This window comes from Citrus sinensis, chromosome 8 (assembly GCF_022201045.2).
Source record: "Citrus sinensis cultivar Valencia sweet orange chromosome 8, DVS_A1.0, whole genome shotgun sequence".
NCBI lineage: Eukaryota > Viridiplantae > Streptophyta > Magnoliopsida > Sapindales > Rutaceae > Citrus > Citrus sinensis.
This window is the reverse complement of record NC_068563.1, coordinates 23,020,794-23,045,594: the sequence shown is the minus strand read 5'-3', so window position 1 is coordinate 23,045,594 and position 24,801 is coordinate 23,020,794. Positions and strand designations below refer to the sequence as shown.

At 33.8% G+C, this 24,801-nt stretch overlaps 1 protein-coding gene across 2 annotated transcripts; it reads left to right on the top strand.

The window, feature by feature from the left end:
- The first annotated feature begins 13,723 nt into the window (after positions 1 to 13,723).
- Positions 13,724 to 23,941, top strand: LOC102625008 (ubiquitin carboxyl-terminal hydrolase 8). 2 transcript variants are annotated; one of them, XM_052431722.1, is made up of 13 exons: positions 13,724 to 14,005; positions 14,290 to 14,544; positions 16,334 to 16,469; positions 17,069 to 17,128; positions 17,206 to 17,301; positions 18,695 to 19,012; positions 19,145 to 19,285; positions 19,415 to 19,585; positions 20,453 to 20,710; positions 20,826 to 20,974; positions 21,405 to 21,959; positions 22,799 to 23,072; positions 23,381 to 23,941. In XM_052431722.1, exons 1-13 carry the CDS (start codon positions 13,890 to 13,892, stop codon positions 23,498 to 23,500), a joined length of 2,649 nt encoding a protein of 882 aa, XP_052287682.1. In that variant the 5' UTR covers positions 13,724 to 13,889; the 3' UTR covers positions 23,501 to 23,941. The 2 variants fall into 2 exon arrangements, with proteins under 2 accessions (XP_052287682.1, XP_006487835.2); XM_006487772.4 differs by having other exon boundaries at positions 16,328 to 16,469.
- The last annotated feature ends 860 nt before the right edge of the window (positions 23,942 to 24,801 follow it).

Below are 24,801 nucleotides of genomic sequence, written 5' to 3'. Positions count from 1 at the left end.
ATATGGATCCTTACGTCAAAATAAATAAATAGGTAAATAGAAGGTTCAAGAATCTTGTGAGGCTGTATCAATGAACATAAAAATCAGGTTAATTAGTCTTGTTTTCGTGAAAATGGGTTTAGGGATGGCAATTAAATCCGAATTCGGTCCATATTTGGATACGAAAATTTGGGATCCACACGGATCCAGCTCCGAATAAATTTTATTTTAAATTAAAAATTAAGTTAAAAATATATATATTAAAAATTAAATAAAAAATTAAAAAAAATAAATTTTATTTGTGGATTTATGATGTTGTTGTATATTATTCACGTTGAATTATTAATTGTTTGATTATGATTGAATTTTATTTGATTTTATTAGGTAAATTATTGAATTTTATTTTAAATTAAAAAATATATTAAAAATGAAATAAAAAATAAAAAATAAAATTTTATTTGTAGATTTATGAGATTATTGTATGTTATTCGTGTTGAATTATCAATTGTTAAATTATGATTGGATTTTATTTGATATTGTTAGGTAAATTATTGAATTTTAATTTTTGCTTATCCGGATATCCGGAATATCCACCTGTATTCGTTGCGGATATTAACCACATTCGGATCTGCATCTTTTTTTGCGGATCCAAAATATAGAAATACTAATCCGGATCCGGATTTTCGCAACCCTAAATGGGTTGGATTAATACTAGTTTGGATGTGGCAAGACAATTGTGGCACGGGTGAATTTTTAACAATGTCAAATTGTGATGGTGCCAGAATTCAATCTAACAGGGGCTAAGTTAAGATAAAAATATAATTTAAAAATATTCAACATTAAAATAAAAATTCATTAATATATTCAATTCAATACATTTATTATTGTTCTCAACGTATTTTCATATGTTGAAAATATTGAATAATAGCATCATCATCAAGATTATAAAATATATCTTTTTCTATATATATAATTAGTTTCTCCCATCTGATTTTACTATGATTTTTTACAAAATTCAAAGTTGAAGATGCCCTTTCTATTATAGTTGTGGTAACAGGTAAAATCAATATGAATACAATTTATCCTTCTTAATATCAATTATTATTTTTACTTGTTCACCAATCCCTTTCAATCTTAAAAATTAAGAATTCTTTATTTCCACAAAATCAGGCCATACAAGAATTTTATCTCCACAAATTCACAAATTCACAAATCAAATGGTAATAGAAATGTGGAAAATGTAAGCTTTTGTAAAGAAATAATGATATACTTAAAGTTGGGATACAAAATTTGTATACTAAATAATGTGTCGCCAATCAGTGACTGTCATATGTTTAGTAATAGTTAACTTTTTATGTCATCATTCATGAGATGATTTCACAATACTAATGAATGAATAACACGTTATCGTTATGTGCCACACAACATTATTCGGAATACAAATTTTGTATCTCAAGTTTGTAAATATATTAACTCTAAATTATTATAGGTACGAAACTTTTTGCAGACAAATATCCCATCCATGATTTTCCTTCCTCATTTTTTTGCAACTTCTTATAATCCATTGTTGAATAAGAAGTCCCATTCCAGCTCCACTTGATCGTTTACAAGCGTGTGGGAGCTGTCAATTAATTCACAATCAAGATATGGTACGAGTTCTCTCTCTCTCTCTCTGCTCTAGCATGCAGACTTTGGTCTACAATTTCATACTGTGAAGATAAAAGGAATTGAGTGATCTCATTTTTATTTTTTTTTTGCCTAAATATATAACCAGGGTAAAGGGATTTGGTGCGATGGTTTTGCTAAGGGTAAGCCTCATATATTCCCCCCAAAATTGTATCTTTTATTTTAATTGTTAAGTTCCTTTGCTTCGGCAAGGGCCATAAAACAGATATCTCTTTGAATAAAATCTCTTAAAATGTCAGGAGCATGTTATTATTGGTGTTTTTATATATACGTCGCTTGATATTCATTTTTCTTATATATTTTTGTTTTGATCAAACTTTCACACTAACGGAAAATGCTTGCACCATGCATCTGTCTGAGGATGGATATTTTGCAAGGTTAATTCCATGGAGGAATCGTAGGAGTTAACCCATAAACAAAATTTCCCAGATTTGGATTTTGGGCTCACAAACCTTTTCGTACCATATATTTGCGAGTGGTTCATCAGGGAAAAAGAACTGTTTACACGACGTTCTTGTCCATCATCAACGATAATTTAATGCTTAATGGCGAAATAATAATATTATTGTTGTCATTATAGTCTTTAAGGTTCTTGTCTAATGTATACCAAGATTTACGGGCATCAAAGATTTTACGGGCCGTCCTGATAGAATTTAGAAAAAAAATAAAAGGTTCTAACAATATTTAGTGATTTAATTCCACGTTATTCAAATCCTTTAGATTATAGCATTGCATTTGGATTAGATCCTACAAATATCGACTACGTACAAGGTAATTTTTATAAGCATGTTGTACAATTAATGACAAAGTTAATGACTATTCTCACGAATCTCTAGCTGTAATATACACTTCAAGAACCAAGTCCAAATTAATCCCTTCGTTTCCTACGGGTGATGAGAAATTCCAAGAGATTCAAAAGCCATAAGTTCACGAATCACGCGTAGGCGAGTATTAGCTACTAGGGTTTCACAATGACTCTCTGAGCGTGTTATACATAACTAGATTCAATCAATAATGTTTAAATTTGAGGGTGATGAAAAAGAGATGAATTATTGGATCAAACAATTAATTGTGATGAACCAATAGTGGGGATTGGTTATTCACTTGGATTTGGGAAGAATGGTGCAATTTTCTTAGGTTTTTGTAAACGGAAGACTACTTTTGTTGTACCAAAATTATAATAAGCTCCAACAAAAAAAAGAGAAGCCCACATGAGTATATGCCCAATAAGTAGTAACTCGGGTCCATTGTAAATAAAACACCCAAAGGGCAATTCTTCGATAAAGCGCTAAAGATAAATTTCTACAAAAAGTGACATAGATCCATTTTCTACAGAAAATGATTTAGGTCCACTCTTTATAAAGAAGGACCTAGGTCCATTCTAAATAAAACGCCCAAAGGGCAACTCTTCGGCAAAGCGCTAAAGATAAGTTTCTACAAAAAGTGACCTAGATCCATCTTCTACAAAGAGCGACCTAGGTCAACTTTTTATAAAGAATGACCTAGGTCTATTCTAAATAAAACGCCCAAAGGGCAACTCTTCGACAAAGCGCTAAAGGTAAGTTTCTACAAAAGTGACCTAGATTTATTTTCTACAAAGAGCGACTTAGGTCCACTTTTCATAAAGAAGGACCTAGGTCCATTTTAAACGCCCAAAGGGCAACTTTTCGGCAAAATGCCAAACGTTTGTGTCTACAGAGAGCGACCTAGGTCTATTCATTACAAAGAATGACCTAGGTCAATTTTCTACGAATAATGACCTAGATGTTCAGCATTTACTTGAAAGTAACATTCTACAAAGGTTACATACATGTGAAATGCCACAAAACTAATCCTCTTTATAAGGAACCAACATAAGAGCTGAAGTGCTTGAGCCCAACGAAGGTCAAGAGCGCGAAATCATGACAAGTGTCCAAAGAGGACTTGATAGTGAGCAAGCTTGACACGTAATGACAGGCGTCTTCATGCATGAGTTTTGCAGACAATTGTCACTAAAATAATGCCATGTGTCATGATGACACCTCCACCTCATGAATCAAACTGCCTATATAATGATCAGAACTTCCCACACAAGAGGAGGAGAAAAAAATGGTAATGAAATGCTGTCCTTCTTTCTTTAAATTCTCTCTCTATAATAAAATTTGAAAAGCTGACTTGAGTGTCGGAGGGTCATCGCTGGCAACCCCGGCACCTTTTGACAGTTTCATTTCTTTTGCAGAACCTTTGACAATAGAAACTTTCATATCATGGAGAGATAATTCATAAGACTTAATATAGAAAGGAATCCAAAGCAAAAAGTTAGTTATTACGTGTCGAGCAAAAAATTGCAACAACTTTCATATGATCCTACAGCCCAAGAAGTAAGGGATCTTGGATGGTTATTAGAACAACAAATTATCATAGAATTGAAATTCTTAATTTGCTATAAAGAGAGTTTAATTAGATTAATGGTGCGTTTATTTACTTGTTTACTTATACATCTAAGAAGGGAATTGGGGGTTCCAGTCTATGGGTTCTGTTGTGCAAATTTTAATGTACTCGCAAGCACGCGAATCTATTGTAGTATAGACTAATGGTGACGAGTGTCGATCCCACGAGGAGGTGGATTTTAATTATATATAGAATTAATTTTGTAAATGGGTAGTTGGATTTATGGTGGAAATGATTTGGAATATGCTAATACTTAAATTAAAATGGCGAGAATAAATTCTAAAATTGGAATTGCAATGGAGAGAATAAATTGAAAAGAAAATCTATTAAATTAGCGTACTTGGGTATCTGGATCCGTATCAACATGCATCATGGGCTAAATATTCCTTATTAATGCCAATTAAATCATGAGGGGGGAATCCACACCTCATGAACCACGCTCTAATCAATATGGTGCTAAGGGCTTATCGTGCCAAATAATAATAACCTTGTACTAGAGGGCTGGTGAAACCAAGGCGGTACCAGACAATATTAGTATTATTTATCAACGAGAAGTCAAAACATCCACAAAAACTAGAGGGGAAGAGAAAATAAATTTACCAAATAAAGCCCATGACACATGTTGAGACTTCACCTTCAACCCAAGCTTGAAAGAAAATTAGCCACTCATAATTGAACTAGGGGCAAAATAGGAATTTATTAAAATACGAAGAAAATAAAATACAAGATGGATAGGAAATTACAGAAAATGGAGTCCAAAAATGGATTCAGAGATATCAAATTAGGGGGGAGAGGCCCCCTTTTTATAGATACATCAAGAAAATCATGGCCATCGGATTAAAAACAGTTTGGACGCTCAGGATTGCACCACGTCATCAGTCAACAGTACGCGGTTTGACCACGCGGATGAACAGTAACACGGTTTGACCCGGATGAACAGTAACGCGGTTTGACTCCGATGAACAGTAACGCGGTTTTGTTGAAAATAATCTTGTGTGATGCATGTACTGTACGCGAGATTTTTCATCCACTGATATGCTGCCACGTCACCATCAACAGTACATAAGAATTTTAGCCCAACAGGATCGTGACACCTCATCAGTCAATGCCACATCATCGGTCAATGCCACGTCATCGATCCGTCTATATGAACAGTGTTGTAAACAGTAACGTAGATAGTACCGTACACGTGAATAGTACCGTACATATGAATAGTGTCATTTTTCCTTTTATGCTCCTCTTAAGGTTTTCGACCGTTCTGAGTTCAAAAGTGATGTCCGTTTTGCCGTCTGATCTCTCCTTTATTGTGAAATGACTATAATGCCCCTAAAATACATAAAATACTTAATTAAAATAAAACATATGTAATTAAATCACAAGAAGGTTAAATACATAAAAGTAAGGGTTGTTAGTAAAACTTGAAATGTAAAATGACGGTTTTCTCCTTTATAAATATGCATTTTCTAACACTCAACAGGTTCCACTCATTTTTTAAATAAGAAGTGAGATTCCCACTCTCTATGGAGGAATTAATATTGAAAATATAATATTACTATAACCATATTTATTTGATTATTAATAATATTACTATATACTATCTTTATTTGAAAATATAATATTATTATATTTATTTAATTTTTAATGTATTATATTTATTTAATATTAATAATTAATAATAAAAAATAGTTTATTATAATATTAATTTTATACTATATTATTTATAATAATGTTTCATTCGTGTTGCTCTTATGAATAATTTTTAATTTATATAATTAAAATTAATAAAATACATAGTTTATTTTACAAATATATTTTTTTACTTTGTAATTAAAAACTGAAATTCTTTAAATAAGAGTAAAACTGTAATTTGAAATAATTCACTCCTAATCCAAAACAAAGTAAACACATAAATGATATTTTAATTTCTATTCCGTACTCCTATTCTAGTGTAAGTAAACAACATACTCCTAATCCCGCTCCACACTTTCAATCCCAAGATTCCAACTCTTGAGCATTTTCATTCCAATCCGAAAAGTAAACACTACCTAAAGGGAGAGGATCTTCATTCAAGCCTTTTGACATTCCATGACATATATTAGGGGTAGAGTAGTGATATTAATTTGTAAATATTTAACATTATTTTTTCTCTCCCTAATTTATTTTATGTATGTTCAGAATATAAGTGATATTGAACGTCATAAACTGAACGCATTTTTTTAGTACTGCAAAACACACACTTGTTATTTCTGTGCATATTTCAGACGTATCATTAGACTAGCAAATGTTTCTACACCTCGCATTTGAAAATTTTGGTTTTCTAATTGTACTGCAGCATACTTAATTTATCTTTCAAAATAATAATAATAATAAAAGATTTAATTCATACTTCAAAAGATAACTATATATCAATCTGTCTCAAAAGATAACTACCAATTAAAATGGATTAGGATGTTAAACTAGCAATATGTCACGGGCCGCTCAAATTTGCCGAAAATGGGGGCTTATTGGGCCGCGCGAGTATGCTCAGTAAAAGTCTACCTAACAGCAAGATGCGCTCAGCAGCAGGGTGCACTTAGCGATGGGCCACCTTATACAACTAACAAGTCGTGGTGTGCTTAGCAAGCGAACAATCCACATTCATCAAGCCCCGCTTGATTTCTAAAACTCTATACACATTGTAAATGGATAGATTTTTAGGCAAGTTACAAGATTACTCTAGACCTAGGGAGCAACTCTATAAATAGGGGTAAGCTTTCACCATTTGCTCACCACCACACTGTTGAGTGTTAGAAAATGCATATTTATAAAGGAGAAAATCGTCATTTTACATTTCAAGTCTTACTAACAACCCTTACTTTTATGTATTTAACCTTCTTGTGATTTAATTACATGTGTTTTATTTTAATTAAGTATTTTATGTATTTTAGGGGCATTATAGTCATTTCACAATAAAGGAGAAATCAGACGGCAAAACGGACATCACTTTTGAACTCAGGACGGTCAAAAACCTTAGGAGGAGCATAAAAGGAAAAATGGCACTATTCACATGTACGGTACTATTCACGTGTACGGTACTGTATACGTTACTGTTCACGACACTGTTCACATAGACGGATGATGACGTGGCATTGACCGATGATGTGGCATTGACTGATGAGGTGTCACGATCCTGTTGGACTAAAATTCTTATGTACTGTTGATGGTGACGTGGCAGCATATCAGTGGACGAAAAATCTTGCGTACGGTGCATGCATCACACAGGATTATTTTCAACAAAACCGCGTTACTGTTCATCCGGGTCAAACCGCGTTACTGTTCAAAGTCGGGTCAAACCGTGTTACTGTTCATCCGCGTGGTCAAACCGTGGACTGTTGACTGATGACGTGGCGCAATCCTGAGCGTCCAAACTGTTTTTAATCCGATGGCCATGATTTACTCCATGTATCTATAAAAAGGGGGCCTCTCCCCCCTAATTTGATATCTCTGAATCCATTTTTGGGATCCATTTTCTGTAATTCCCTCTCCATCTTGTATTTTCTTCGTATTTTAATAAATTTCCATTTTGCCCCTAGTTCAATTATGAGTAGCTAATTTCCGTTCGAGCTTGGGTTGAAGGTGAAGTCTCAACATGTGTCATGGGCTTAATTTGGTAAATTTATTTTCTCTTCCCCTCTAGTTTTTGTGGATGTTTTGACTTCTCGTCGACAAATAATAATATTCTTGTCTAGTACCGCCTTGGTTTCACCGGCCCCCTAGTACAAGGTTATTATTATTTGGCACGATAAGCTCTTAGCACCATATTGATTAGAGCGTGGTTCATGAGGTGTGGATTCCCCCCTCATGATTTAATTGGCATTAATACGGATTATTTAGCCCATGATGCATGTTGATACGGATCCAGATACCCAAGTACGTCATTTCAATAGAATTATCTTCAATTTATTCTCGCCATTGCAATTCCAATTTTAGAATTTATTCTCGCCATTTTAATTTAAGTTTTAGCATATACCAAATCATTTCCACCATAAATCCAACAACCCATTTACAAAATTAATTCTATACACAATTAAAATCCACCTCCTCGTGGGATCGACACTCGTCACCATAGATCTATACTACAATAGATTCGTGCGCTTGCGAGTACATTAAAATTTGCACAACACACACCATACAAATCACACTAGCACACACACACAACACACAAGCCACTCCAACTCTCTTGTAAAAAGATCTCTTGTATTTTTTCTTTATAAGTAATAAAATTATATTTGGTCATATTACTTATTTTTCTCTCTAGCATTTCCTCAAGCATCCTTGTTTAGCTAGCTTGAAAAGATCTAAAGGCTTACTTAACAACTTTTGTGCTAGAAGTTATCTAAGTGCCACACAGGTTGCTATGCAAAACACTTATCCCCGTGATAGATAGATCTACAAACTTACAATAAATGTTGCCTCAAGCTTATATTATATTATTAATTTAAGGTCAATTTTTAGTCGATGTGGCATTGTTTCGCTTAGTCAAACCAGATGGCTCTCTATACAATAGCGATGTGGTTGTGGCTCCTCTCTCTTCCTGATTCCGGTTAAAGAACTGTTGGAGAACTGCCTCACTAATCTTTATGTAGCAACTCTCCAATAAATATAACCCGGCCGTCATCCTTCTTAACTAAACATGGTCTTATACCCCTTGTTGTAATCTCCTTTGCAGAGGAAGCAAATTAAAAAGGTCTAGAAAGTTTGTGACCATTGGAGACAGATAATGAAGTTATGTGTAGTCGAGTTTTTTAATCAGAAAAGGTTGCAGACGTACAATCATTTTGGTTCATCAAGCAAGAAAAAGTTGCCTCACTTATGGATTAGATCTCTCCAGTATCCTCCTCCACTATTCCTATTGAAGTTTCTAAGAAGATGTTGGCTTTAGCAGGAAGTATATATATACTTAAAGTTGAAAGGACAAACCAAGAGGATGAAGACATAATCAACTTCTCTCGTCACACTCAGGCGGTCTAATATTTTTCATCAACACCTCATGTTATAGACTCAACGAATGTGGGCCAATGAAGGGACAATCTCCTCATCACCCTCATTATGGGCAAGCCGGTCCATATTCTGTGTCAACACAACTATCACATGTAGAAAAATTCAATGCTCTATATTCTTAGTTAGTATCCTATCACGTGTAAGCAGGTCTTTCTATATGGTCCACTTGTGCATGAGAAGTACATGAACCTAATTTATACTTAAAATCTAACTCAATAATTGAGACTCGCCTTAATTTTATATTCTTACTTCATAAATTGTTCTCAACCGCTGTGAGAATTTTCATCAACAATAACTAAGTTGATCATTTTTAAGCTTCCAAAATTTGTATACTTTGCCAAGCAACACCACTAAGCAAGTATTATACTACCAAATCCAAGCATGATGAATATACCATAAGATGAAGTCAGCAGATACATTAGAAATTAAGATCGTGATTGATATTGTGGTTGGACAACTCTTGGTTAAAAGTTATAATGTTAAATTATTTGATAAATACTTGTTATTTTGATTTGGAAGTATGATTGATTATATCTTACACTTGCACAATAAAAAAATTTATAATATATATCTTTGTTGTTTTTGTCAAAATTATAATTTAAATATCATATTTATGGCTTCTTAAATGGAAGATTTGTAGATAATGATATTGATCAACTTCAATACCCTCAAGATGATAATCAAAGAAAATATGAGATTGCACATTCTTGCCGCACTGCTACTTCTAAGAGAAACTATTTAAATCACACTTTAAAGACTGTTGAGGTTCTAATAAGGGGGAAAAAGAAGAAGAAGAAAAGAAAAAAAAAGCGTACGTTGCATTTGTTTATTAGTGTATAATATTTATTTTAAGGAACTAAAATTTAGTATGTCCTCCAAGCTCCAACTATTAAAAAAATATTGTTAATAAAATTTTCTCGTACCACTAAAATTTAACAAAAGAAAAAAAATAATGCAACATAATAGGAAACCTAATAAATTCAATCAGGAAAAGTTCATTGACAACTCGATGTTTTAGATGACAAAATTTAAATAACTTATTTACTATTTAAATTTTATAACTGTCAAACTGTCTAGTATTGGGAAGAATTTTAGAATACATATTAGATAATACAACTAATTAATGTATGCATAATATGTGTAATTGAATTTAATATAACTTTTACTTATATGGTAGTTTTTAACAATAAATACATACTTGTCATAATATCATTTTTTTTATATGGCTGATATGATATCTCAAATATATTTTAGAATTTCTCTTAATACTTGATATGGTAAAATCTCTCTTTTTAAATACAAGAGGATTGAATGAGTTTGAATGCACTTCAATGAATTGTCGGTAAGTTAAAAAAATAGTAATAATAAAATTTAAATATTTGAATCTCAACTTCTATTTCATAATCACTCATTTATTGACCATTAATATAAAATTATTTATTCAGTAGATGAATACTATGTCTGATTAACTCAAATTGGAACTTAATTAATGAAATCTCTAACATTACTAAAAAAATCTAATAAAAATTATTAAAATTATTTTGCTTTCTACTCCAAAGAGTCTGGGGGAAAAATATAGAGAATTTCTAAATTCCAACCTTTGTACTTATTTTTGAAAATGCATGTTTCGGAAAATTTATAAAAATAGTCACAAAACTTTTTTTTTTAAGTTTGACCCGCCAAATTCTTTTTCCTATTATAATTAACCAAATACTAGTTTTTTGGACCAAGTAGTCCTTATCATTTACAGCAAATTTACAAACATATCACACTCTTAAAAATCCAGAAAAAAATCTAATATTCTGAATACTCTTAACAAATTACTAAGCCTCATCACTCTCAACAAATCACAAAATCTCATCAAACAAGTATTATATAACTGAAGATATAATCATTAATCGGGAAGTTTTTTAAGGTTAATGTATGTTCTTGCACAATATGAACCTTTTATGTATTAAATTTAGTGTTTAGGTTCAAAATTAATATGGCTTTATTGTAAATGTTATTACTTTTCATTTATAAAATAATATAATTTGTTAAAACACTTAGTTTGAGTTGAGAAATAAAAAAATATATTGAAAATAATAGAAATTCAAAGTAAAAACAAAATTTAGATTCAGTGAGATAGGCTGATTTAGTGCGATAGATAGTAGGACAGGTGCAATCATACTAAATTAATTTGTCCTACTAAATTTCTTCATATTTTCTTGAAGTCATAACTTAGACTACATGTGTTCATTTTGGGCAAATAACATATTGTTTTGAAGCTTGCGACGAGACGAATCAAATTCAAAACTTTTTATGCCACAAAACAGACACATGTAACATAAGTTATGATTTCAAGAAAGTATCCAGGAATTTAATGGGATAGGCTGATTTAGTGCAACAGGCAGTGGGACAAGTGCCTACCGCACATAGTCAACACTGTGTTTATGTACAACAATCACGTGTCATACTGCCTTTCGCACATAAACAAAATGTTGATTTAGTGCGACGGGCACCTGTCCCACTACATGTAGTAGTCCCACTACTTGTAGTAGTAAATCAGCTTGTGTCCACAAAATTTGGATTTCATTTCTACTTTAAATTTCTATTGTTTTCAATTATTATTTTTATTTTTCAACTCAAATTAAGTACTTTTAACAAATTACATTGTTTTATGAATGGAAAGTAACAACATTTACAACAAAGCCATATCATTTTTGAACCTAAATACTAAATTTAATAAATAAAAGGTTCATATTGTGCAGAACATATACTAACCTTAAGAAGCTGCCAATTGATGATTATATCTTCAGTTATATAATACTTTTTTGATGAAATTTATTAATTTGTTAAGAGTAATGAGGCTTGGTGATTTATTGAGAATGTTAGATTTTTCCTAGATTTTCAAGAGTGGGATTTGTTTGTAAATTTGCTGAAAATGATAAGGACTACTTGGTTCAAAAAACTAACATTTGACTAGTTTAGGCATGACAATTTGTCGAATTAGGCTTGGGCCTAGGCACAACATAAATAAAGGGCCGGAGTCCTATAAAAAGCCCAAATTTTCACCCTTTGGTCTGGGTCGGGCTTGGACTATATTTTTAATTTTTTAATATTTAAGTAATTTAAATTTACCTCTCCTAATATATTAAAATTAAATATAAAATCACTCTAATCAATATTTCAACCATAAAATTATATAAATAACTAAACATAAACAAAAAAAAACTATGTTTAATTCAAATAAAGACACAATTCAAATAAAAACACATTTTCTTTTATTATTAAGTAATCGGGCTGGGTTGGGTAGACTAAGGCTCGAATCCTAACTCGAATTTGATCAGACTTTTATTTTTAAACCCAAACACGAATTTTGATCCTTAAAATCGGGTTAAAACCCGAAAAATTTAGGCTGGATTAAGGATGACAATTTAACCCCGACCTGGACCGGACCCAGACGAACCCGGATAATCCGGTCCGGGTTCAACCCGTACCGGATGAAAATAAATATGGTATCCGGATTAAATTTTATTAACTCGGACATATCCGGGTCCGGTTTTGGGTTCGGATGAACCCGTATATCCGGAACCCGGACCCGAATATCTTTAATTTAAAATTATTTTTTTAATATGAATAGAAAAAAAAAAAGAGAGATGCCCTAATTTCACACTTTCACAACCTAACCGCCACCTCCATTCTTTTCCTCCTTCAACTCTTCTCTTCTCTTCTCTTCTCTTCACAAATCATGCTCTTCTCTTCATTAAATCATCAACGTCACTCGTCATATCTTCGTTGTGTTCATGCTCATCAGCACCATCAGCCTCCATTTGGCCGTCATTTGTCCACCTTTACCAATTGTAATCGTGACTGTGACGTTGTGGTCGTCATCATCGTCATCGTCCGCATCATCATTATCAATAGTCGACGTTTGTTGCTTCGCCGGACGCTGATCCTTGAAGTTCATGAACTGAAGCTGTGAATTGTGAGTTTGAATTGTAGTCTGTAGACATGGATTTTGTATTTTGTGAATGTTGTGTTATAGATTTATATTTGTGAATGGTTTATTGCTATGAAACATTGAATTGAATGGTTTATTGCTTTGAAACATTGAAAATTTTACAATTTGTATTTGATTTTTAGGAATTTGGGTTGTATTTGATTTTTGTAGAACTGGGTTTGTATTCTTTTTATTTGTATGTGATCCGGGTTTAAAAACCCGCAATTCGGAAATCCAAATTTTTTCGAGTTTAACCCGGACCGGACCCGTACTCATAAAAGGCAGGTTTAAATTCGTGTTCGGTATGACTTTTTGGTGCTCGGGTCCGGAACCAGAAACACCAAACCCGAACCCGGACCCGAAAATTGCCATCCCTGGGCCGGATCAATCACGCTTAAATTTCAATCGGACTTTTTTGCCATTCCTAGACTAGTTGTGACGGGAAAAAATTTAGAGGATCAAATTTAAAAAATTGAAAAGTTTTGTGGACATTTTGTAAATTTGCCGCATGTTCCTCTCAACTTGTCCAAAACTTTTATTTTTCCAAATTATTTTTTAAAAATAAATATAAATATAAATAGTGACATATTATTTATTTTCCCTCCTTAAATCCTCTTCACAGAAAAGCTCCGCTTGTTTCTCTCTGCAAATCCGCCACTGTCTCTCTCTCTCTCTCCCCCCTGTCTCTCTTGTCTCTCTCTCTTTCTCTCTCTTCACAATTCTGTGCAAACTTCATGATCTGCATTTCCTTTGTCCTTTGCACTCTTTAAAAATGGGCGCTCTCGCTGAAGATCACTCCGATTCAACTCACCGAGTCGACTCGGACAATAGTAGTAGTAATAATAATAATAATGATAATGACCAGCGTGTTTACCTTGTCCCTTACAGGTAGGTGCTCCTCTTTTCCCCTCAAATTCAATCCATTTATATCCATTATTCACAAATCTTAACCCAAATTAAACAAATCTACTGAACATTTTAATCATAACTTCAAAGGTCGCCTCCTTTTTTTTGTTTCATTCTGTCTTTGCTTAGCTCAGCTTAATGTGATTCGTTAATTAGTATCTATATTGCTGAAACTTTTGATCGAATTAATGATCAGATATAGAATGTCTATCGTCTGGAGTGAGATGTGAATTGGGTTCTTTTTTTCTTTTTTTGGTTTTTTACAGGTGGTGGAGAGATGCACAAGAATCTACATCGCGTGATTCGGATAAGAAGAGAGGGGTTTTGTACACGGCAACGCAAGGAACATCTTACGGGGGCCCAATGAAGATCATTAACAACATATTCAACTCGGACCTTGTTTTCAATCTGAGGAGAGAAGAGGAGGTGTCTTTGCAGAACGGCGAAAATGGTGAAGTAGGTGTCTCGGGAAGAGACTATGCATTGGTCCCGGGAGAAATGTGGCTGCAGGCTCTCAAATGGTCAGTGTTTCAATTGTCATTTGGTAATGTTGGGATCTTTATTGTGAATACATGCATATTTGTGTGTGTTCTTTGATGCTAATGTTTCTTAATGATCAATGTTTTCAATGGTTTGTCTGGTGCTTGAAATTTTTCTGATTTGTTAAGGACGTATATTTAACTGGAAATTTTACGTTTTTGAATTTGTGGTGATAGATATTTTGACTAGGTGCTGGTAATTTTTAATAAATTAAAAAGCTCGTTTCAAAATTCCTATGGTGCTAGATTTTTTGTGATATTGGCAATGGTTGTTTAAAGTGCCTGAGACTTCTGGCTAGTAAATGGAAAGAAATTAAAGCAGAATATTAACCAGTGCATCTACTAGCAGAAAGTGTTTACTTTTTGCTGTGTGAGTTGTGCTTCATACTCATCCATTCTCTTTAGCATCCGAACATGTATTTCTGCATTTTCGATGTTTGCTGTTGCACCATTGTGGTTGATTCATGTGACACCACCAGTGTGTTAGGAAATGGATGCATGTAAATAGAAGAGTTTGATTATTGTGCCTTTTTGCCGACTCCAGAATTGAACCCACGATTGCCAACCTCTGTGATTTCTGAGATGGATTAATTTTTCCTGATTTTGGTGATTGACAAATATTTGCCCACAAATTTTGTGCTTTTAGTAGTCCATTTGATTTGAATTCTTTTTAGCACTTCTAAAAAATGGGCGCACATCATATTTAGGGAGTCTTTAATAGTGAAATGATTATGGATGCAAATTACTAGTTCTTAGTATCATTTTTACTTGTGTTGAGAAATTAATTCTTAGAATGTAAATATGTGATATTATATTTAATAACTGAGCTCATCCATGCAGTTTAATCTATAATATGCTTTAAGCAAATAAAGCTAATTATTTAATCTCTGAGTTGGCATTCTGTGCATGATACATAAATAAATTTTCTCACTGAAGGAATTTATTGATTGCATTTGAAGTTTTGGTTGTTCTAAGTGAATTTTCTTTAGCGGTCATTTGATGGAGGCTTACATCCTGAGTAATCTAGTAGACTTTTAAGTCAAATCCAATCTAGAGGGACCTAGATAGTCTTCTCAGTTCAGAAATCTTCACCAGATGCTACAAGTTGTAGCAACTGTGGAATCTGAGAATGCTGCCAAATCTATATCAATTATTTACTTCCCCCCTCATGGCTATCACATTTTTCTGGTATCAATACACTGTTGAGCAAATAGTAAACCTTCTGAAATGTGGGAAGTCTATCTGAGTTGTCTGCATTTTATTTTGTTTATCACAATTTGTTGCTTAACATTTCCTAATGACCCATAAAGATTTATAAAAGAACAGAGATAATTTTTCACTAGCTCTTGAAAATTTTTAACGAGATATGGCATTAGATGTGTGAACCATAGAAGCAATATTCTATTGGTCCTTATAGAAGATCTACAGTGGATAATTTATTTTCCATTCATGGGGTTGGCAGGTGGATGGGTTGGGGGTGAGGAAAGGTACTGAGGATAGGTGGGGAAGCAGGGTATTGGGGTCAGGTGGGGATGGAGCCTTTCACTTTTTTATCATTTCCCGCTCATGATATTTTTAGCTTATGATTAAATTTGTAGAATGCAAATCTATTGATTCTATTGCGAGAATTAAAGCTTAATGAAACATTGTTTTCAGAGTTGTGTGGTAGTAATTTATGAATCAATTTGATATATTTTTATACTAATGTTATCACTTTTTTGGTAAGCTACAAAAGGAAGTTGTTTAATAACTGTATTTCATTTAGGCACAGTGATACTAAAGTTGCAGCAAAGAATGGAAAAAGCTTCTTGGCTTCTGAAGATGATATGGCGGATGTCTATCCTCTGCAACTTAGGCTTTCTGTTATGAGGGAAACGAACTCCTTGGGAGTAAAAATAAGCAAAAAGGTCAGTTCCATTACTAACTCACTCTTTTTGGTCTGCTGCAACTGTGAGAACACTGTGTCTGCTGCAGATATTATTTAGACTGCAGTACTGCAATTACAAAGTGGACTTGTTATCACAATGTGAATTTGGATGCTGCAACACTTTTGTTTCCCCCTTTATTTTTACTCTTTTCAAGATATGGTCTTAATCTCACTTCCATCAATTTTTAGATGAGTGTCAAAAATAGCTGTAGACAGTAGGGAGGCCATAAGAAATTGCCCTAAGTTGAGTGCATAATGCCTTATGGGTGACATTTTATTGTGAGACAACTCTATGTGTGGAACTTAATTTATGATAAGTGGCATGGGCTAACTCTAGAGTTTTCATAAATTTCTGAGTAGTTAACATGAAACCATGAGAGCAATTCATAGGTTTTTTTCAGTCTAAGAATGCCATTAGTATGTTACCAATTTCAAACACCATTAGTATGTTACTGATTTCAAGTATTCTTGTCTTGTTTTAGTGGTACAATTTTGTTTTCGATATAGTTTCTGGTTCTTAGAGATTTTTGGTTTTCATTTCTTGACATTCTTTATAACTTTTTTATTCTTTTTTTCCAGGACAATGCAGTTGAGCTCTTCAAACGAGCCTGCAAGATCTTCAGCATTGAGTCTGAGCTGGTAATTTAGTATTCATTCTTAAAAGTGATGAGTTTTTTTGGCTGAAGGGGATGGTTTTCTAACTTCTGCTTTTACAGTTACACATATGGGACTTTTCTGGACAGACGACCCTGTATTTTTTGAATGACAAAAATAAGTTCTCAAAAGATTGTCTGCGGCCGTCGGATCATGAAGTAAGTTGTAGATGTCTTTGATAAGATGTTGGGTCACAGTTTCATGATTTTATTTTATTGTTTTAAGTCTCTCGTCAAGGCCTAAGGCCTTGGATTGAAACTCTTTAAAACCTGATAAAATACATAATATGTGAAGCATTAGTTTATTCTCATAGCTTGATCAAAGTAAATAAAAGTCACCATAACAAATAGTTGTATTTATCAATATCTAACTTATATATTAACCAGGGACTCTTATTAGGTCTTTATTTGCACTTTGAGATATTCAACCTTATCTTTTAGCATTAGTAGTTGGACCTATTAAGCCAGTTGGCATGAACCTGCTCATTGTTTTCAGCTCTTGAGTTGGACCCTCTAGTGAGATGTTTTGGCCATAACTTGGTCGGAATCAAGAATAGCTCTGAACAACTTGCTTAATTGCCGGGTTATATATGTTTCTTGATAAATTGCCTGCTGGTTGCAGAGTTCCTAAGGAAATACTGCAACGGTTGTTGTGATATCCCCGATCTTTAATGTGGCAAGTCAAAAGCTCCCTTTGACCAGGACAGAGTCACTTCTTGTCTTAAGCATGATCAAATCTACATTCACAGTACTTAAAAACTATATAATAGTTTTTCATTTTAAATCTGTTGATGCTGCCCAAGTCTGAGCTCATGCAAAGGTGGACATATATAGCTTGAGGCAAATAACTATGGCTTCTTTTCAAAAATGAAAAATAAAAAATGAATGAAAGAAAGAAACTATGGCTTCTAAATATTTATTGGAGTTAATAAGTACAAAAAGTGCTAGGTTTTAGTTATTTCTTGATTTGTTTACAGGTTTGATATTGTGAAACAAAATTTTGGAATTTTTCATGGTAACCAATACTGCCTAGCTGATATTGAGGCATAATTGTAATAGTTAGGTTGTTTGCAAATAATTGGATTCAAGTTCTTTGGGAGATTGTCATTCAGTTCTTTATAATTTCACCTATTGTTGAAAAGCCCTCATGGGTTTCCAAAATAGTCAATGCCCCTGCTGTTTGTCAAAACCACCCCGTAATTTGTCAACCACCCCCAGTTAGGGTTATTTTCAAATAGTGCAGGAGTAGTTTTGAGAATTACTGGATCCAATGTGGTTAACAATTGGCCAAACAGTAAGGGGTTTCTGGTAATTACAGTAAGTTCTCTTTTTCGGATGGGAAAGTACTATGAGCTGTGCCATATACAGTTGATAATATTAGGTGAATGGTAGCTCTTTGGTTAATACAACATTCATTTAGTTCGTTACAGTATTCTTACGGTTAATGAATATTTGTTTAAATTCGAACTGAAATTTGCAGTCCTTTTTTGTGAGTAATATGTCCGTTCAATGCATGGCCACTAATACTTTAGTGGTTTTGGCTTGTTTTCAGATTCTTTTGGAGTTGCAAATTTATGGGTTGTCAGATTCCTTGAAATGCAGAGAAGGGAGAAAAGATGAAATGGCAGTACAACATTCTAATGGCTCACTTACAAATGGTGGCTTTGGCATTGTTCGCAATAGTTCTATGACCTTCTCCGGAAGATCTGGTGAAGCTGGTTGTTTAGGCCTGACGGGATTGCAAAATCTTGGAAATACTTGTTTCATGAATAGCGCCCTTCAGTGCTTAGTACACACACCAAAGCTTGTTGATTACTTTCTTGGAGATTATTTTAGAGAAATAAACCATGACAATCCATTGGGCATGGATGTATGTTAAATGTATTTCTAATTCTCTTGAATTCAAGTCTGACTCATCATAAATACGTTTTCAAGTGATTTTTCCTCTCAGATGCTCCCTTTGATCTTTACCCGCAAATAAATTTGCACCTTTTTTCACCAGGGTGAGATTGCTTTAGCCTTTGGGGACCTATTAAGGAAACTTTGGGCTCCTGGAGCAGCTCCAGTGTCACCAAGAACTTTTAAGTCTAAGCTTGCTCGTTTTGCTCCTCAGTTTAGTGGATTCAATCAGCATGATTCTCAAGTCAGTGAAATTCTCCTATCAGAAATTGAACTTTGGTTCCTTCCCTCTGTCTCTTTGTGAGGGTTTGCAGAACTCTTTATATATATATATATATATATATTTCTGAATTTGATGAATCTTTCATCACAGGAACTCCTTGCATTTTTGTTGGACGGGCTTCATGAAGATCTCAATCGTGTAAAATGTAAGCCTTATGCAGAAGCCAAGGATGGAGATGGTCGATCTGATGAAGACATTGCTGATGAATATTGGCAGAACCATCTAGCACGCAACGACTCTATCATTGTTGACCTGTGCCAAGTGAGTATATTTCTGAGGGTTCCTATTAATTTCCGTCTAAATTTGCTCCATTTGAATCACTATTAAATTTAGTTTGAATGCAACACCTATTGTGAAAAAAACTTGCATGGTTTTTAATGGTTAATTTTGTGAATAAAACTCGCATAGTCTCGGTGGTTAATGAGCATAGATTTGTGAAATTCATCTATAATGTGGCTATGGAAACGGAATTGATGTGCGACCTTGGTGAGAAAAACTAATGGCTATTCTGATATATGTACCCAAAAGAGAAGTTTAGATCAGCAGTTATACTTGCAGATCTAATCTGTGGTTGACACTCTGCATTATTCAGCGTTGCGGCCAAGAAAATGGCTTGATATCAATGTGGAATGGGGGCTTAAAGCACACACCATAGGTGAATAAAATGAGGAGAATAAACTGTTAACTCAGAATTTTCTTGTTATAAATCTGCCTTAAAATCCAAAAATTACTCGTATATAAACCTGGCACCTAAGCACACAGATAAAGATAACTTTGTAAACCTTCCAGATGCACATAACTTGATTACTGAGTTCATCGACTGTTCAGCACCTATCTGCTTCCACGTTTAGATTAAAATTAGTAACCCTATCCCATATACAGCACATTGTTAAGAATAATACTAAAAAATAACTCAATTTTTATACCAAGCACCAATGATGTGGAGATATACCTGCCTTATAGAAATCAAGTCTGAAATGAGTGAGATAAGTTGTAGAATGAGAAATTTTACTGGCCTATCCCATTTTTGGGCCATCCATGAACCTGAGTCTAATCTGATTCCTTTATTAGACTCACTGACCTAGAGCTTCATGTCATATGCATTTATTTGTTTTATTTTTATTGCAGGGTCAATATAAATCAACATTAGTCTGTCCTGTTTGCAAGAAAGTTTCTGTTACTTTTGATCCATTTATGTACCTATCACTACCGCTGCCATCAACAACAGTGCGGATGATGACTTTAACAGTTGTGAATACTGATGGAACTGCTAAGCCTTCTCCATTTACCATTACTGTCCCCAAGTATGGAAAGTTTGAAGATCTTATCCGGGCTCTAAGCATCGCATGTGCTTTAGGGGTTAATGAGACCTTACTTGTTGCTGAGGTATATTTCAGTTATTTCAATATCTTAGTTTGCAGAGAGGCTCATACTGCATGCATTGAGTATGTTTATACGCTTAGATGTTATGTTTTGAACTCTAAAGCTCGAGTTTCTACAGATATACAACCACCGGATTATACGCTATCTAGAAGAGCCTGCTGATAGTATATCCTTAATAAGAGATGATGACCAACTGGTTGCTTATAGGTTGAGGAAAGAGAATGACAAAGATCCTTTGGTTGTATTTATGCACCAGCAGTTGGAGGAGTAAGTTTATTTATTTTGTCAGTTAATCAAATATTAACTAAGTTGAGATTTCCTCCTGCCAATTTGTTTTGCAAATTAACTGCAGTCTGTTTGTAAGTGCATGTATGAGTTGATAGTTTCCTATCAAGTTAATACTTTTACGTTCACGATTATTAAGTTGTCTTACCACAACTTTTACTAATTGCTTCTATTGACACCAGCAAAATCTTGAAACTTTAACTAATTGTTTAGAATTTTGGAAGAGGTTGATATGCCTCCTCATTTCTAGACTAATGCTTCTTGTTATACTTTTATATTCCTTGTATTAAATCCCACCCTTCTTTCATTCTGATGTACCATCAAAACTGTAAATCATCTACGGAAAGAGTCCTATCGATATATTTCTTTTTAATTTTCGTGTACTGCTCTCTAATTCTTAGTAAGCTGTCAGGCAGTACATCCATGGGAAACTGACTTCGTGTCCGAATGCATTGGGAATACCTCTTGTGGCTAAGATTTCTAATTTGGCTCATGGATTAGACATCCGCAATCTGTATCTGGAATTGCTTAAACCATTCTGTATACCTGCCAAAGATACCTTCAATAATAATGTTACCGCTGGGAGCACTGCAATTGAAGAAGTTACACAGATAGTGGATAACGTCCCTTTTACAGGAGGTGTTGCAACCCCATCCAGTGTGAAAGAGGTTGAACCACCCTCAGATGCTGAACTGCAGTTTTACTTAACAGACGAGAAGGGGATTGTTAAGAACTCAAAGATAGTAATGAATGAGCCAATAGCAATGACAGGAGTTCCAGAGGAGGTGCATGTGGTTGTATGCTGGTCAGGAAAACTGATTGAACAGTATGACACTCGTCTTCTTAGCTCTTTACCCGAGATATTCAAGTCTGGCTTTCTTCCAAAGAGACCTCAGGAGTCTGTTTCTCTATACAAGTGCCTTGAAGCGTTCTTGACAGAGGAGCCCCTTGGACCAGAAGACATGTGGTCAGTGTCTATATCATTTTTCTTCTAATTCTAACTTCAGGACTATTTTGCACTATATATAGCTACATTTACATTAACATTTAGAATCTAAGACTATTCCTGGTTTAGTTGATATGTTATATTCTTGCAACATTCCATGGAGTTCTGCTGCTTGTTTTAATATAGAACTAGGTGAGTGAATTAATTCCTGCTGTTGATATGACATGATAACAGTGTGCTCCATTTCAAAAAAGATAAATGCTTTTTAAGGTGATTCAGAGCTACAATTTACTGCTGCATTTACTCTAATTTTTTTTTAAATCTCTATTACTTTTTTTTCTTTTTCCTTTTTCACCCTAAATACCAATCTGCACACACCCTGGGTGAGATGATTTATCTCAGGCTCTTGGATTTTTCCAGCTTCTTTATTGCATTGACCCGACCCCATTTTCCTAGCTTCTTAACTTTCTGAGCTTTTGACTATCAATGGTGCCACTATTATTTGCAGTTGGGGAAAGCAAGATTATATATTACTTTCTGTTAGTAATTATTAGGAGTGCTTTTTTGCTATATTCAATTTCACTTAAATGAGAACTGTTGTTCATGGATAATATTTTCCGTATGTCCCAATCTATTTGTCTGTCAACCCTCAAATGTCTTTCATATATTCTTTTAAAAGGCATGGGATTAAAAATTAAAACGGACTGACAAATTCATGTTGTATAATATGTACAATTTTTGGCTTCATGATGTATCTAAAGTTTTTTAACATCATCAAAGTTTCTCTGATGTCCTTGTAGTGAAATCTGGCCTTTTCTCATGGCCTTTCTAATGTGTGGAATTGTCTCTGTAATTTTAAGGTACTGTCCTGGCTGCAAAAAGCACTGCCAAGCCAGTAAAAAGTTAGACCTTTGGAGACTGCCGGAGATTCTGGTTATTCATTTAAAGAGGTTCTCATACAGCCGGTTCTCGAAGAACAAGCTAGAGACATATGTTGACTTTCCTGTTGATAATCTTGATTTGTCAACTCATGTTGCTCACTTGAATGACAAGTTATCTAATCGTTACATGCTTTATGCTGTTAGCAATCACTACGGAAGCATGGGAGGTGGTCATTACACTGCGTTTGTTCATGTAAGTGGTTTATTTTTTTCATCTTTCTTTTAAGATAAATTCTTCTATTAAAAAAATATGCTACCGTGCATTTCTTTTTTAAAAAATATACACACATGCGGATACAAGCTGATGCATGGTATACATACTTATTCTGGATCAATATATACATAAAAGTTCATATGAATAACATGTGTACGCATGTATATGTTTGATTTACTCAATGTGAATTGAAGGCTTTTTTTTTTTCTCTTGATTAAAGATGAATGATTGTCTGGCACATGGTGCTCAGTGTGAGTTCCTTAATTTTATTCCTTTTCCTGATGTAGCATGGGGGTGGTCAGTGGTACGATTTTGATGATAGCCATGTCTATCCCATCAGCCAGGACAAGATAAAGACTTCAGCGGCTTATGTTCTTTTCTACAGAAGAGTTGTAGAAGTATCATAACAAAATAGAGTTAGTTATTGTCGGAAACCATATTTGAAGAATCGAAGCTAGATATAATTGGTCTGCGGATTCACATTTTTCCACATTAGTTCTCGGAGTAGCATTCTTTTTCCCTCTATTTTTCAGTTTGATTTGATTGCATTCGTTGCTGATGATGATAGGGAGATTCTCAAACTTAGAATAGGTGATGAATTGGACTGTATCATAGTGACAACAGAAGAAGTGAGGCACACCAAAGAGGATTTTTTTTTTTCCATTTTTGTAACCCCTGTAATCATCTCTGTTAGAAGATGTTAGAGCTTCTTGTAATTCTAGAGACTTATGTCGGAGAGCATTTGCCTTCAACTGCTGTGAAATTTCATTCTTGCTTTTAATTATATTACTGATCAGTGTAACAGAATCAATTCTATGTGAAATTCCATGAGCTATATAATTTCTGTATTTCTTTCTTGAAATATTCGGAATTTAAAAGAATTTATAAGCCTTGGCACAGTGATGAGTTTGTGCCCTCCATGGAAACCTGGAACATTTCTCCTCCTGCAACTAAAGGTACTCGGGGTAGATATTTCTTCAAATATTAATGGGGGCAGATTTTTGAGTTGTATTTGGTAGACTTTTAGATGGGAATTATATGTATTATATATTTAGATTTTTAACAGACCTTAGATTATAATATATGTAGATTGGTAGTACGAGGAATCTCGGTGAATTTCATGCAAGTTTTAGATGTTAAATCCATAAATAATTATCCCAGGACTCAGCTACATTAATCTGTTAAACAGACTTACATTTTATTTCATTAACTATGAGCATAAAGAGCCTTAAATTCTGCATATGATAGTGCTCATTTTGTCTGGGATAGAGTTTGTGACATGCCTTGTCAATGTGATAAGAAAATAAGGTTGTTTTGGGTTACCTAAGATTAGACGCTATTGTTAATCAAGTTGAATCTGAGTCACCCATTGATTTTATTTGTGTTGAGATCAGATTTAAAGTTTCCACTACGCTGATTTATGACATGATCAAATATTTGAGTTTCTTTTTTATAAAAAAATATTTGATTAATCATTGCACGTTAAAGTTTCTATGTTTAGATAAAAATTGATTAGAGTTTCATTAGGTAATATATACTATAAATATTTTTTCAAAAGGATCTGATTATATTTGAACCACTCTAAGGCAGAGTACATTTTTATAATCATACGATCAAAGATATAACACGTTTAAAACTATTTATTATTTTACGTATGTGGTTGTGATTTGCGCTCTATTTTGAAGCAACTCTAAGGTAGCCATTTTTT